Raw genomic sequence first — 12,979 nt, 5'->3', positions numbered from 1 at the left:
CTGTGGGAGGAAGGGAGCCCCATCATTGGTGTCTGTGGGAGGAAGGGAGCCCCATCATTGGTGTCTGTGGGAGGAAGGGAGCCCCATCATTGGTGTCTGTGGGAGGAAGGGAGCCCCATCATTGGTGTCTGTGGGAGGAAGGGAGCCCCATCATTGGTGTCTGTGGGAGGAAGGGAGCCCCATCATTGGTGTCTGTGGGAGGAAGGGAGCCCCATCATTGGTGTCTGTGGGAGGAAGGGAGCCCCATCATTGGTGTCTGTGGGAGGAAGGGAGCCCCATCATTGGTGTCTGTGGGAGGTATAGCAGACCATCATCAGTTGTGGATAGAATAGTGTCCCAAGGGCCAGACAGAGGTAGGCAAATGGCCACATCTGGCCCCAGGGATGTAGAGACCCCTGCTACAGTATAAGGGTATATCTTTCCCCTTAGTCTGTTAATCTCCAGTTAATATTCTGGTGTAATACTAAATAAAATGAGGGTTCTTCTATTGTGATTAACTAGGTGTATCCTCCAGACATAGAGCGGAGCAAAGTGCTCTGAAATGGTAACAGGAATTTAAAACATAAAATAACTTTTTAACATTTTTATTGTCTGCTGTTAACAAACCTACAAACTGACCTAGATCAAACTTTAATCTAGGCATGTTTTTTATATATATAATATATATTTTTTTACACACCGTTTTTTTTTCTCTCTCTGCAAGAAAAGTGAGAAATACAACACATCTCTCTCCTCCATTGAGAGAGAAAACATGGGGGTGGGCTTCACAGTGAATGATCACTTTGATAGCCAATCAGAGGCTATCGCAGTGATCAGGTGACCTGGAATCAGGAGTTCCGGGTTCCTATCGTTAGTAGGGGATCCGGGACTCTTGATGAGATCCCGGTCTCTGTGCTGGGAGTGCGGCGTACTCTCTGCACAAAGATGATTATGTGGCCCCACTGAAAAAAGCCCAGTCCAGTGGGACTGCATATTTGCGTATGCTTGGTGCCAAGGGGTTAACATGCAGTTATGGTATAAAGATAATACCCACTTTCTTGCAGTAATATTTTGCTTTGTTCTGTTCACAGATCATTGGTATTAGTTATAGATGGTGTGTTAGGCATACCTTAGGAGACTGAAAACCTATTAAGATGCTGTTTAAGTTTACATTAATTTCCTGCCCTTTGCTGAAAGGTGCCACCATGGCCGGTCCAACTTTGCAGCTTTCTGTTCCATGTATTTCCTTCTAACCTTCTCAATAGATTGTGAATGAGCATCTTCATACTGAACATTTATTGTCCAGAAAGCAAACAGGTGACACTGGAAGCTTGAATGTGTATGAAAACAATTAACTTAATTATTTACTCAGTTACATATACCATTGAAATTATTTTGCTTTATTAGTTCAGTAAGTGCAAAAACATACTTGTTCATTCTGTCAGAAATTCAAAGCTATTCTGTTTACACTTTGTGTTATCTTAAAGTATTCCTAAACCCAGGACCCTGCGTTCACTATATCCAGTCATCCACGTTACATCGAAATGCAATTATTTTAGTAAATATAAACTGCTAAATACCTTTTCTCATCAACAGTTAGAGCAGCCTTGGGACTTCTATCAGTGTTCAGCAGAGCACTGGTTAAAGCTTGTAGGAGTTTTCATTCTCACTGATTGTCCTATGAGGCTGCAGGACCTCTGTCTGGACAGTGCTGATTGGCCCTGTGCTGATCACATGCACCCTCCCAAGAAAAATTTTTTTTTCTCTTGCAATACATACCAAACTGAGCAGCTTTCCCCCAAGGCTCTGTTCTATGAGGAGATGGATTCGGGACAGTAGAAGAAGGGGAGGATCAGAGAAGACAGGATCAAACCTCCTTTGTACACAATGCAGAGGATTAACCCCTTCGGTTCCACAGTGAGAATAAATGAGAAAAAAATAGAGACTGATTTTACTGTTGTGGGTTTAGTAACACTTTAAAGAGTCCAATCAACTCTCCTAATTCTTATCTTGGAATACAAAACCATTTCCCTTATGTTGTGGAGACGAGGTAAGTGGGGGGAATTCAGTAGTTTAGCAAAAAAAGAAAAGGCAGAGCTGATGTAATTTCTTTTGAGTTCAGTCCACAAAAGGCACTGTGCTGTCAGACCACAACAGAAAATTAGGAGTGCAGTTCTGGCAAATCAACTGATATATTTTTCTGTTCTTGCAGGGTCTTTTAAGGGGATACAACAAGGGAAAAAGTACATGTACTGCATATATTTGTTTGTAAAAAAAATACCCTTGTGGTGGGGTCTCTCCATACTGCAAGGGTTAAATGCTTGCTGTGTCTAGGTGTAGAGTAATAAGGTGTAATACCTTATTGTTTGTACTGGCAGGCTCCCTCCATCTGTGAGGCTCCAGCCTGCGGTCATACAATGCTGTCATTGAGTACAACACAGGACCAGTAGTCCTGCATCGTATATGAGGACATTGAGGGCCTGCCCATGCCCTGGAACATTGAAAACAAAGAGGATCTGTGGCTGGGAGAGTGATGACGGAAATATCACAGCCTTTTCCTCTACTTCCTAGACTTCATGAGAAATAGACTCTTGAAGAGAGGATGGAGGGCCATTGCAAGGTCTTTTTTTTTTTTTTTTGTTTGTTTTTTTTTAAATCCTGGAGTCCCATAACTAGAAAAAACCATCATTATGGCCATGCAATGTGGTGAAGGTAATAAATAAAAGTGCAGCGCTAAATATGAATAGTAAATAAATGAATAGTAAAATTTCCCATAAATATTATAAACGCATAGATAAGCAGTTCATAAAATTGGATATAAAGGATAATCCACTTGATGTCACAGTATATCAAGGAAAGTTGTCACAGGAACAAATGATAAAAATGTGCACTCACCGGACGCTCTAAAATCATGCGCATGTAATCAGTATCCACTCAGATCACTTAGGAAGGTGGAGAAGGTGAGCATCCATCTAAAGGTAGGTAATCCTGTCTTGGTAGTATGCAATAGAAACTGCCAGGTCCAGAGGTCCCCTTAAGGCTGGATGGGTGCACAAACTGGATACAGGGCTCCCTCCCTCTGGTGGTAGTGGATAGTAGTGGGATATCCTGGAAATGTATTAGTATCTGTGTTGTACTCAGCACTTTTTCCTCTGCAAAGCTCATCCCATTGAATAGAGACCACACGTTAATGTGAGTAAGGAATACAGCAGGTTTCTCTCCTCAAATTAAATCAGTACTTTTATAATAGAGATGAAGTGGGTGTTCTACTTCAAATTGCTGGCTTCATTACTAATAAAGAACTAAAAAAGTGGCCATACGAAGCTTGAATTGCAGCCAATTCTTGGTAGATCATCCACAATTTGAGCTGTGAGTGGCCCTGTCAGCACCCCTCCACGCTCCAAACCGTGGTCTTTTGCAGCACAAGAGGGCTGGACAACATCTTAAATCCTTAGGCGGGTAAAGATGTATTGTGACTGTTTAGCTGTACTTTAATCTTATGTGTAGCTGGCGGTGAAAGATAAATGGTATTTGAGGATTGTGCATAGTAAGTGGAGCCATGGAGGTGTTTTGTGGCAAAGGACAACCTTGTTTTTGTGTCATGTTTTTATAGAACTATAATTATTCCCATTCCAGATTTAAGCCTGATGGTGGCAGTAATGTACTTTGGAAGTATACAGTGATATTTTTGCCAAGTATCTGCAAACCGCTGGATCTTCTGTGTCTGATATTATTTTATTTATATAGATGCTAGATGGCACTGCTAATATTCATTTACAAATTGAAGTAAAAGCTTGAAAATAAAAATGCAAATTTAAAACTTGCCATATTTGAAAAATAGGGGAAAAAATGCTTTATTTAATTCCTGATTGATGGAATTACAGGATTACAGGAATAGTAATAAATTAACCCTGCATTTATGTCTATGACACACTGGGTGTGTGACATATTTTTAGTGGGTCCTGCTTACTCATCAAATGCACGCAAGTATGTGAGAGGCCAATATCTGTCACATGAGTGCACCCTAAACTTAAACTGTCCAATGCGACGGCACAGCTAGTACAGGGCAGTGATAACTTTTAGCTAATTCTTTTATGCAGGTGAAGTTTATATAAACATTTTCTCATATTTGTTTCTATATGTTCTTTAAAAGTTAACCGCTTTCCCGCTGCCCTATAGCAGATGTACTGCTACAGGGCGACGGGTGCGCAAAATCGCGTATATATGTGATTTTGCATTTCCGGGTAGAGGCGCGCACCCTACCCGCGCCGCTTTTCGCGGCCTCGGTTGTCAATCGCTGGGTCCCGGTCAGTGATTACTCACTGGCATCCGGTGATTGAGGCGCATTACCGACGGAGGTAGAGAACTAGGGTAAACAATACAGTTCTCTCCAACTGTCAGCTCCTGCAAACTGCTTTGCATAACAGAGTCATGTAAAGCAGTATGCTTATGGTGAAGGACACACACACAGCTTACAGTAAAACAGCACACAGTTAACCCTTTGATCACCCCACATGTTAACCCCTTTCTGCCCATTGCCATTAGTAGTGTCAGTGCTTTTTATTAGCACTGATTACTATATTGGTGTCACTGGGGATGTCGGTGACACCAAGTCATTTCCCCCAAGTGTCAGAATGCTGCCGCAGTCCCACTAGGAGTCGCTGATCGCCGCCATTACTAGTACAAAAAAGATCCCGTATTGGGATTTTTTTTCTATTAGCAAAGACATGTAGCAGAATACATTTTGTTTAGGTTTACTGGACATGTTTAATAGTAAAAGTCCAAAATATTGTTTTTTTTTTTTTTTTCTCAAAATTGTCAGACGGTTATTTTTATAGGGCAAAAAAACCCAAAATGCACAGGCAATCAAATACCATCAAAAGAAAGCTCTATTCGTGGGGGAAAAAAGGGTGGAAATTTTGATATGGTGCAGCTTTGCATGACTGCGCAATTGTCAGTTAAAGTAACGCAGCACCGTAATGCAAAAAAAATGGCCTAGTCAGGAAGGGAAACCTCTAGAGGGCAAGTGGTTTAAAAATGCCAGTATCATAATATAAAAATGAGTATTTCCTGTGTACATGGAGTGTTGGTTCAAGGGTGCAGATCAATGTACAGCCAGAGCCAGTAACTGGTCCTATCTGCCTGAACATCAGTCCTTTAAGTTGTGCTGCTACCTGGAAATGTCTTATTCAGAAACAAGTAGTATAACACAGCAGTATGGAAACTTTTGAAAAAACTACTTTTCCGGGGACTAAATCGGTGTCCCAAACTACTTGTCCCTCATGACAATCTACTTGTCATAATAAAAAAACATAAATTTTAACCAAAACTGTATTTAAATCTGCTTTAAGTAATGTCTTGGGCTTTTAAAAACAAAAGGAGCTTGATAGCGACTTTAAACATTTTATTATTTTTAACATTGTGCTGTTTATCTCCTCCTCCCCTCCCTGCCTGTCTCCAGCACCGAACCCGGGGACTAGCAGCAAAGGGAGAGACCTTGCAGTGTATTGGGCACCGATTGGCTGCTCGTCAGGAAAGGGGAGTGTCCGGTTTATCCTTTATCCCTTTCGCTCTGTGCAAACGTTATTTGCATACGTTTAAAAAAGCATTTTAGGCCCGAAGATGACACAAACCCCCCCAAACATTGTATATTTTCTGAAATAAGAGATCCTAGAGAATAAAATAGCGGTAGTTCCAATTTTTTATGCCACACAATATTATCAAAAAGGTCTAGGAAACACAACATTTCAGTAAAAAATACACTTGTTAAGTTTAGGGCACAAAAAGCAATAAATTATCCTATTTTTTTGTAAAATATAAAAGACGAGGTTGCAGCGAGTAATTTGACAGGTGACCCCTGCTGCTTGCCCACAGCAGGGCTACAGGCAAAAAAAAAAAATACCTGCCCGGCGCCTGGAACTGCATGTCCCGGGCGTCGGGCGATAGGAATTGAACATCCCTGTAACAGCTGAAGCCCAATGGAAGTCCCAGAAACAGATCTGCAGAAGAAAACGAACAGCAGGGTGCTGAGGTCAGTATCAGATAAAAATCACTTTATTAAAATAAGCAACACACTTACATTAAAGTTGGCATGAAACAGCATGGATAGGGATCATCTGAAACCAAGCACCTGTGACCCGTGGAGGCTGTAGGCATCTCTGAGCAAATAGAGACCGGGTATGACAGGGAGCCAGCCAGCTCAAGATATGGATAGTAGCGGCGGCGCCCTCAGCTGCGCACAAAGATGATAGCTGTCAAAATGTCTGGTTGATGTTGGGAGAGGGGGCGTGCATGACGTGTTTCCAGGGACTTCGCCCTCTTTTTCTAATGCATGGACAGTGTAGGGAAGTGATGGGCTTATAAAGCCAAAGGGGCAGGAAGATGAGGAACATGGGAGGGGAAGGAAGGTTTACAGATGAAGGTGTGAGTGGACTAAGTGACTCTGTACTTTCCCTAGCAGCTCCATATGTATTGTTTAACTTTGATTTATTGTACTAACAGTCTCTGTTTTCATCAACAGCTGACCATACATACAATGATTTTTTTTTTCATTAAGCCTGCAGACAGAACAAAGGAAATCTAACGGATTCCCTTATGCACACAAAACAGCATAGATGGACCTTCCCTGCCAGCTTTCGTATTTTGTATTCTAAACCATAAAAATACAGAAAGAAGCACCAGACCAAAATCAGAAAAAAATTATAATTTGTAATAATTGTTGATAAAAGAAGTAATACAAATGTCTCCAACGCATTTCGGGCAGCATCACTCCCTCTTCATCAGGGCTCAACACAGGATAAAACGTGGATGGATTTGGAGATTAACAATCGCCTTTTGTTGAGCTGGGTGGTGCTGACTGGGGGAGAGCCATGTATGGCAGCCTTAACCTCTATTTTTCCATACTGTGTAGGGTGTCCAAGTAGAACTGTGTTGTCCTGATAGACATCTGAGTTGGGCACACTCCCCCCAATCCCATCGCTTTCCTCTTTACTGCAATGCATGTCTGTGTAAGGAAACTTCTACTGAGAGGTATGGCTGTTACTCAGCTCTGCCAACACAGAGCACTGGAGGGGAATAAAGAACCAGCAAACACAAATGCTCCTGCGCTTGGGGATGGACTCGATGCAGGATACAACCACATTAAGAATGTCCTGGAACATGCACACCTTGCTGCCCTCAAATAGACCGGGGGAATCCAAATATACTGAATGAGTAAAGAAAAAACAGAGGACGCACAGGCCTAGCGCATTACCATAAAAAATGTTTAATAAAAAATCAAGTAGGTGTTGTACTCACAAACGACAATGTAGTCAAGGCACATCACAAAGAACAGCTGGGTCAACACCGCGCTGAGTAACAGTCCGCAATAGGGAGTGTAGACATCCAATAGGCTGACGCGTTTCAAGGACTTGCCTCTTCCTCACTGGAGGGGAATGTAGGAAGTCGCATTTTCACTGATTGTAAAAGGTATGCTAAAGTACTTGCAAGTAAAAAAATCAGTCACAAATCATAACTTGAAAGAAAAAAGGATTATAAAGAGACACAAAGTTGTGAGACCTCATTTAGGCCCCAACTTTCTTTTACATAAAGCCGTGCACGTCTTTTAAGGTCTTACTGGCCTCCACGCAGTGTGGGCAGGAGTTCTGTAGCCAGAAGGTAAATTAAACAGCATTTTACTGGAAGCTAGTGACATTGCTGAGGCATGAATATTGGCGCAGCCCATATGGCTACCTCAGCGGTGTAGGCGATCGGTGTGCCGTAATGCTCTGGCTTTCATCTATTTTTACACAAATGTCTCACATACTTGGTTGTGCATACATACTCCACCCTGTGCCAGGCAAGCTCTCTTCAGCAGCCCACAGACTTTATTCACTCACAGGGCCAGTAAAGTCTCTCTGGCTCACACACGTCTTCAAGTGGACTGTGTGTTCCAGCTCTCGGGTTTGTGCTCAGCTCATTTCCTGTCTTTCCAGTGTTGACATACAGCATTCAACCACATCTGGCCTGCGGGATGTTATAGTAACAGCCTAAGGCCTTAGCAAACCATCCGATTTAGGTGCAAGCAGTCACAACATTTATAAATAAATGCTTGTGTTATTCCAATAACTGGTTTCATGAGCTGCAGAGCAAAGCCACCTAAGCACCTTTTAATAGCGCTGTTACTGTGAGGTTTTCATGAATATCAATTTCACTAACATAACTGTTTGTGTTTATTTATCTTTTTTTTTTTTTACAGCTAGATCCAGAAGAACAAGCAAAATTAGATTTGGCATCTGCATACACCTTGAACTCCCTGTTCTGGGGTAAGTAGGGCCAAAATGTGGATTCTAAAGGCAAAATTTTATAGCAATCACAAGTAAACCTTTTCTTGTTTGTTCAATTCTAGTGTACCTGGTCACTCAGGGAGTTAATCCTAAGGAGCATCCTGTGAAAGATGAGCTGGTAAGGAAAACTGATTTTACTTGAAATGCTTTCAAAATGTATTACATGCAATGTGATATTGAATATCCCTTTAGGCAATACCTGACAACTCTTCTCTTCAGAGAAGCCTATCCTGCCTCCACCTAGAAACTATACTTTTACTCTCTCAATCAACTCGCCCTCACAGCTACTACTTGTTGTACCTCTTATCACTTGCCTCTCCTTGTATGAAAATTCTCAGTGCATTTGATCACTTAATGAATGTTGTTCAAAAGCAGTTAAAAAAAATTTTGTTTGCTTTTTACATTTGATTTTGTAATGAATGGACTTTCCCGAATGAAAACTAAGTTTGTTTGTTTGAAACAAATTTTGTTGAAAATTAGTTAAAAATGAACATTGATTTATTCCATCTCATTTTTGGGTAGGGCCATGGCCGTAAAAATGAATATTTTACCCAAACTTCTTTATTTATTTCAAGCACTTCCCATATCGATCTCTAAGACATTCTTGGACCGTTTCCAACTGTCACAAGTTAGCTTGCAGCCTCTTGTGAGTTTATTCTTCCCTCCTTGCTGCTCTTGATTCCTTCACATGTGTGTTTGTCTGTGCTCACCTGTGGGCATCGTCTGCAATTCCCTGGTTTTTATGTCCTTCCCTTTCATCACTTCCTGGGCCTCCTCCCAGATGGCTTGTCTATTTAAGACATGCTCAGTCTGTCCCACTTTGCCTGAGCAACTTCGTGTTGTGCTTCCGTGCGTTCCTGCTGTGAATCCTGTATTGTCTATCTGTGTACCGACCCCGGCTTCGTTCCTGACCTTGCTAGTTTTCCGCCTGTCCTGACTTCGGCTTGCCCATTGGATTCCCTGTATCTTCTCCCTTGCACCCTGATCCCGCTAGCAGTCTCCCCCACCTCAGCTGGGTGTACCTGGGGGCCGCGCCCTGGTCCCAGCCTGCTGCAAGTCCATCGCCACCATTAGGGGCCCTGGTGAACAAGCAGACTGGGGCTTAGATTCCACGCCCTGGGAAACCCCAAGCTGTGGATCTCTAGAGCTCGCTATCATAGGCGTTGACACCAGTGTTATAAACAACTTCATTTGGCTAAATCGGCATCCACGTTTTACATCGTCTGTGCTCTATATGTCACAACGAGCAGGGGGCCTAGGCCTCCCTAATTTTTGGCTGTATTTCTTAGCAGCCCGATTTTCTCAACTTGCTCAATGGTCGTCTGTTAATTCCCAGGTGCCTTGGGTCAGATTGAATCTCAATCAATACACCTGTTTTATTTACCAGGTCTATTGTGGAAAAACATTCCCCCACGCTCGTTGTTGACTTGTAATTCGATTGTTGGTCACTCATTGAATCACTGGTCCTGCTATAAAACTAAATTGTGCCTTCTCTCCCCTGCTTCACCCGGTTCGTCGTTTTTCGGTGACCCGAATTTCATCACAAGGTTTTTGTTTCTGCAAACCTTTCGCTGGTGGTACGATTGAGCCTTAATTAGGTTATCTGATTTTCAGAGAGGTGGAACTTATATCTCCTTCGATACGTTACGTAGTCTTTTTGATATCCCGCTTTGCGAACACTACCAATATTGACAGATAAGACACTTTTTTAATTCTCACTTCGGTTTGACGCCTTCGTCCCTGATCACTTTTTTTGAACATATCAGCCGTGACTCTTCCAGATGTAGGGGTCTCATCTCAGATTTATATTGCTCATTTTTGTATGCCACCTTCCCTACTCCCCCCTTGTATAGACAGAAATGGGAGGTAGATTGCGGTATTACTTTCTCCGATGAGGACTGGGATTCCATGATGGATAATATACGGAGAGGCTCTAGATCTCTCTCGGTCTGTGAGACGGCCCTTAAAGATTTAACTTGTGGTTATTATACCCCCTCTAGACTACATGTCATGTTTCCAGGGACGTCGCACCTCTGTTTTAGGGGATGCAGCCTCGCTGGTACCCTTGTACATGTGTTCTGGGCTTGTCCTAGTCTCTCCTTGATATGGAATAGAATCTCAGTGGTGTCCTCTGCCTTGGCGGACACTCCGATAATTATGTCTTTGCAAATTTGCTTATTGTATGCTCCCTTTTCGGGTGTTTCTGTCGTCGAGATGAGGCTAATCCACACGATTTGTGTCTCATCTTTATGGGCCATTGCCCTTTATTGGAAGTTACCGACGGTTCCTGTAGCCTCTGTTCTGCAGAGAGTTGACATGGTTATGCTCATTAAACATATTCACTATTCACTGCTTGATAGGATCCACTTGTTCAACAGAAAATAGGATGGTTGGAAACCACATCGGCAATTATTATCTGATTGATGGTCTATTATAATTTGACATGCTTTGAACTTTTGTAAACAGCTTGGTTGTTCTGTATTTCTTACTGACTGCCTTGTTCATGTACGTGTTTGCATCTCTTCTTATGCCTGTATCTTACTCTACTGTTACTTACCTATGTACCTTTTTCTTGAGGCACTTTGATTCTCAAGAGGTTAATTTGTTATTGTTGTCTATCCTTTAATAAAAAATCATTTGTAAAAAAATAAAATAAAAAATGTCTTATCCAGGTGAAGACCCATCCTATTCTGAGTACTACATGTAAAATGGGATTAAACCAAGGGTGATAAACTCTTCATCATCATCAATCTTTATGCCAGTGATTGGAAACCCAGATTTTTCACCAGGGATTTCTGACCCTAAATTTTGTCAGTTTATCAAAATGAACAAGTTTAGACTACAAGATTTTAAGGATCTGAGAGGCTGGAAATCTATAACCAATATTCAATCAATGCTTTGACCATCCCTTCTGGTATGGCTGACGACCTAACTACAACATTACCTTTTGTTGTTATCATTTGGCTCAATGCCGTTTGATATGCCTACTGCTTTTTGAGCAATTATCAAATCATTAGATGGGGTCTCTCTAGGGCTAGGTCTAGCTCTCTATGCCGAATTGATTGTACCCCCGGAATCTTATATTTCGTCTTATATTGTTGCATGCTCTCGAACATGTCCTTATTGGCAAAATGTCTGTATTTTGATCAGGGACCTTGCTGGACTTTCCCTTGACCAGAACCCAGCAGCTTGTTTATTACACCTTAGTCCTTTTCTCTAAAAGTAAATATATTTTGTGGCGACACGTCTTAACATGGCTAGGGCTTTTGTGCCAGCACATTGGAAATCTTCATCCCCTCCTACTGTAGGTAAGTGGATCAAAGCAGTAAAATAATGCGAATCGCGGAACTTACGGCATTACTCAATAGACATAAGCTCATTTCCATAAACATGGTCACAATGGATTAATTTCACTTTATCAACGAGATACCAGATACTTACTGGTCTCTGAAATACGTTTGTGTAGGCAACAACGCGGTGAAATATGACATCCTATAAAAAATTTTTTTTCCCTGGTTCCTTTGGTGGGGGGGGGGGGGGGGGGGGCGAGTGGGCATTGATGAGGTTAAAAAAAAAAAATAGTACAGCTTTGCAATTAATCCCCTCAAGCAACTAATATTTATCACTGTATAAAGTATACTTTTTATAATGGTAATTGATATTTATTTCTTTAAAACCCCAGAATCGAAGAGACTCACCAGTTATATACAGTATATTTTTTTTTTCTATTTCCTAAGGTGTAGGTATTATCTGGTGATAAGTAAAAACGTTCTTGTATAATATGGAATAATTGTATCTTTAGATTTTTGAGATATTGTGTATCAAGGTGCAATTGTGAACCTTCTTTTTTTTGTCACTTTTTAAAAAATTTAAATAAGAGAATATCTGAGAGAAAAAAAATTTTTCAACAAAATTCTACTAGTGTATGGCCATCTTAAGCTCTCATGAGCAGGGCCCTCCTAACATTCTTTTCTTGATTTGGATTGTAAGCTGTACTGACTTTATTTGGTAAAGTGCTTCACAAACTGGTGGCGCTATTTACATTGTGCATGAAAATAAAATATTTGAATATGGCCTACTTCAGTGGCAAAAGTTAGAGGATCTTCAGTCTTCACATAAAAATGAAAAGTCAGCAAATACTGTAGCTGCTGACTTAAAGAAACAAAAAAAAAAGACACTTACCTGTCCGAGGATCCAGTGCCATACTTACCTGGGCCAGTTCTTCGCAGGTCTTTGGGTCCTCAGCATGTTTAATAGGGTAAGGCAGCTGTGACTTCTTGCGGCTTCACAGCTGGCTTCCCATTGAGCATATGTGAATCATGCTGCATTTCTTGAATAGACCTGCTGTCTCCTGGGACATGTCCCAGAAGTTGGGGGGGGGCTTCTGCTCGGATCGTTTATGGGGTTGGAGCAAAAGTGGGAGTGGGTACCTCTTAAACCTAGGCACCTGCTTCCCTATCCCAAAATAACAAACCTCCGAAATTGGGAGAGCAGGGGGGAAAGAGGTGTTGAAGCGGAACCTCCCTTTTAGGATGAAGTTGTGCTTTAAATTCAGAGAAATAGATATGCAGTTATACTTTGTACTAACGACTCCCATTTTCCCAGTCTTGTTTGGACACTCTCCCCCCTTCAATACAAGCCTATGTGAGCAGAATTGTACTAAGGGGTGTAGCTAT

The 12,979-nt window shown here is 41.6% G+C and overlaps 1 protein-coding gene across 1 annotated transcript in view; it reads left to right on the top strand.

The window, feature by feature from the left end:
- The window catches only part of C1D (C1D nuclear receptor corepressor), a 72,958-nt gene that overhangs the window by 27,626 nt on the left and 32,353 nt on the right, over positions 1–12,979 (top strand). Inside the window, exons 3-4 of the mRNA XM_089678786.1 lie at positions 8,216–8,282; positions 8,366–8,421. Coding sequence (XP_089534912.1) covers positions 8,216–8,282; positions 8,366–8,421 — 123 coding nt within the window. The remainder of the gene's footprint in view (positions 1–8,215; positions 8,283–8,365; positions 8,422–12,979) is intronic.

Source organism: Staurois parvus, unplaced genomic scaffold (assembly GCF_062004578.1).
Source record: "Staurois parvus isolate SC_StPar_1 unplaced genomic scaffold, SC_StPar_1.0 ptg000001l, whole genome shotgun sequence".
Classification (NCBI taxonomy): domain Eukaryota; kingdom Metazoa; phylum Chordata; class Amphibia; order Anura; family Ranidae; genus Staurois; species Staurois parvus.
This window is presented reverse-complemented; position numbering and strand designations above follow the sequence as displayed.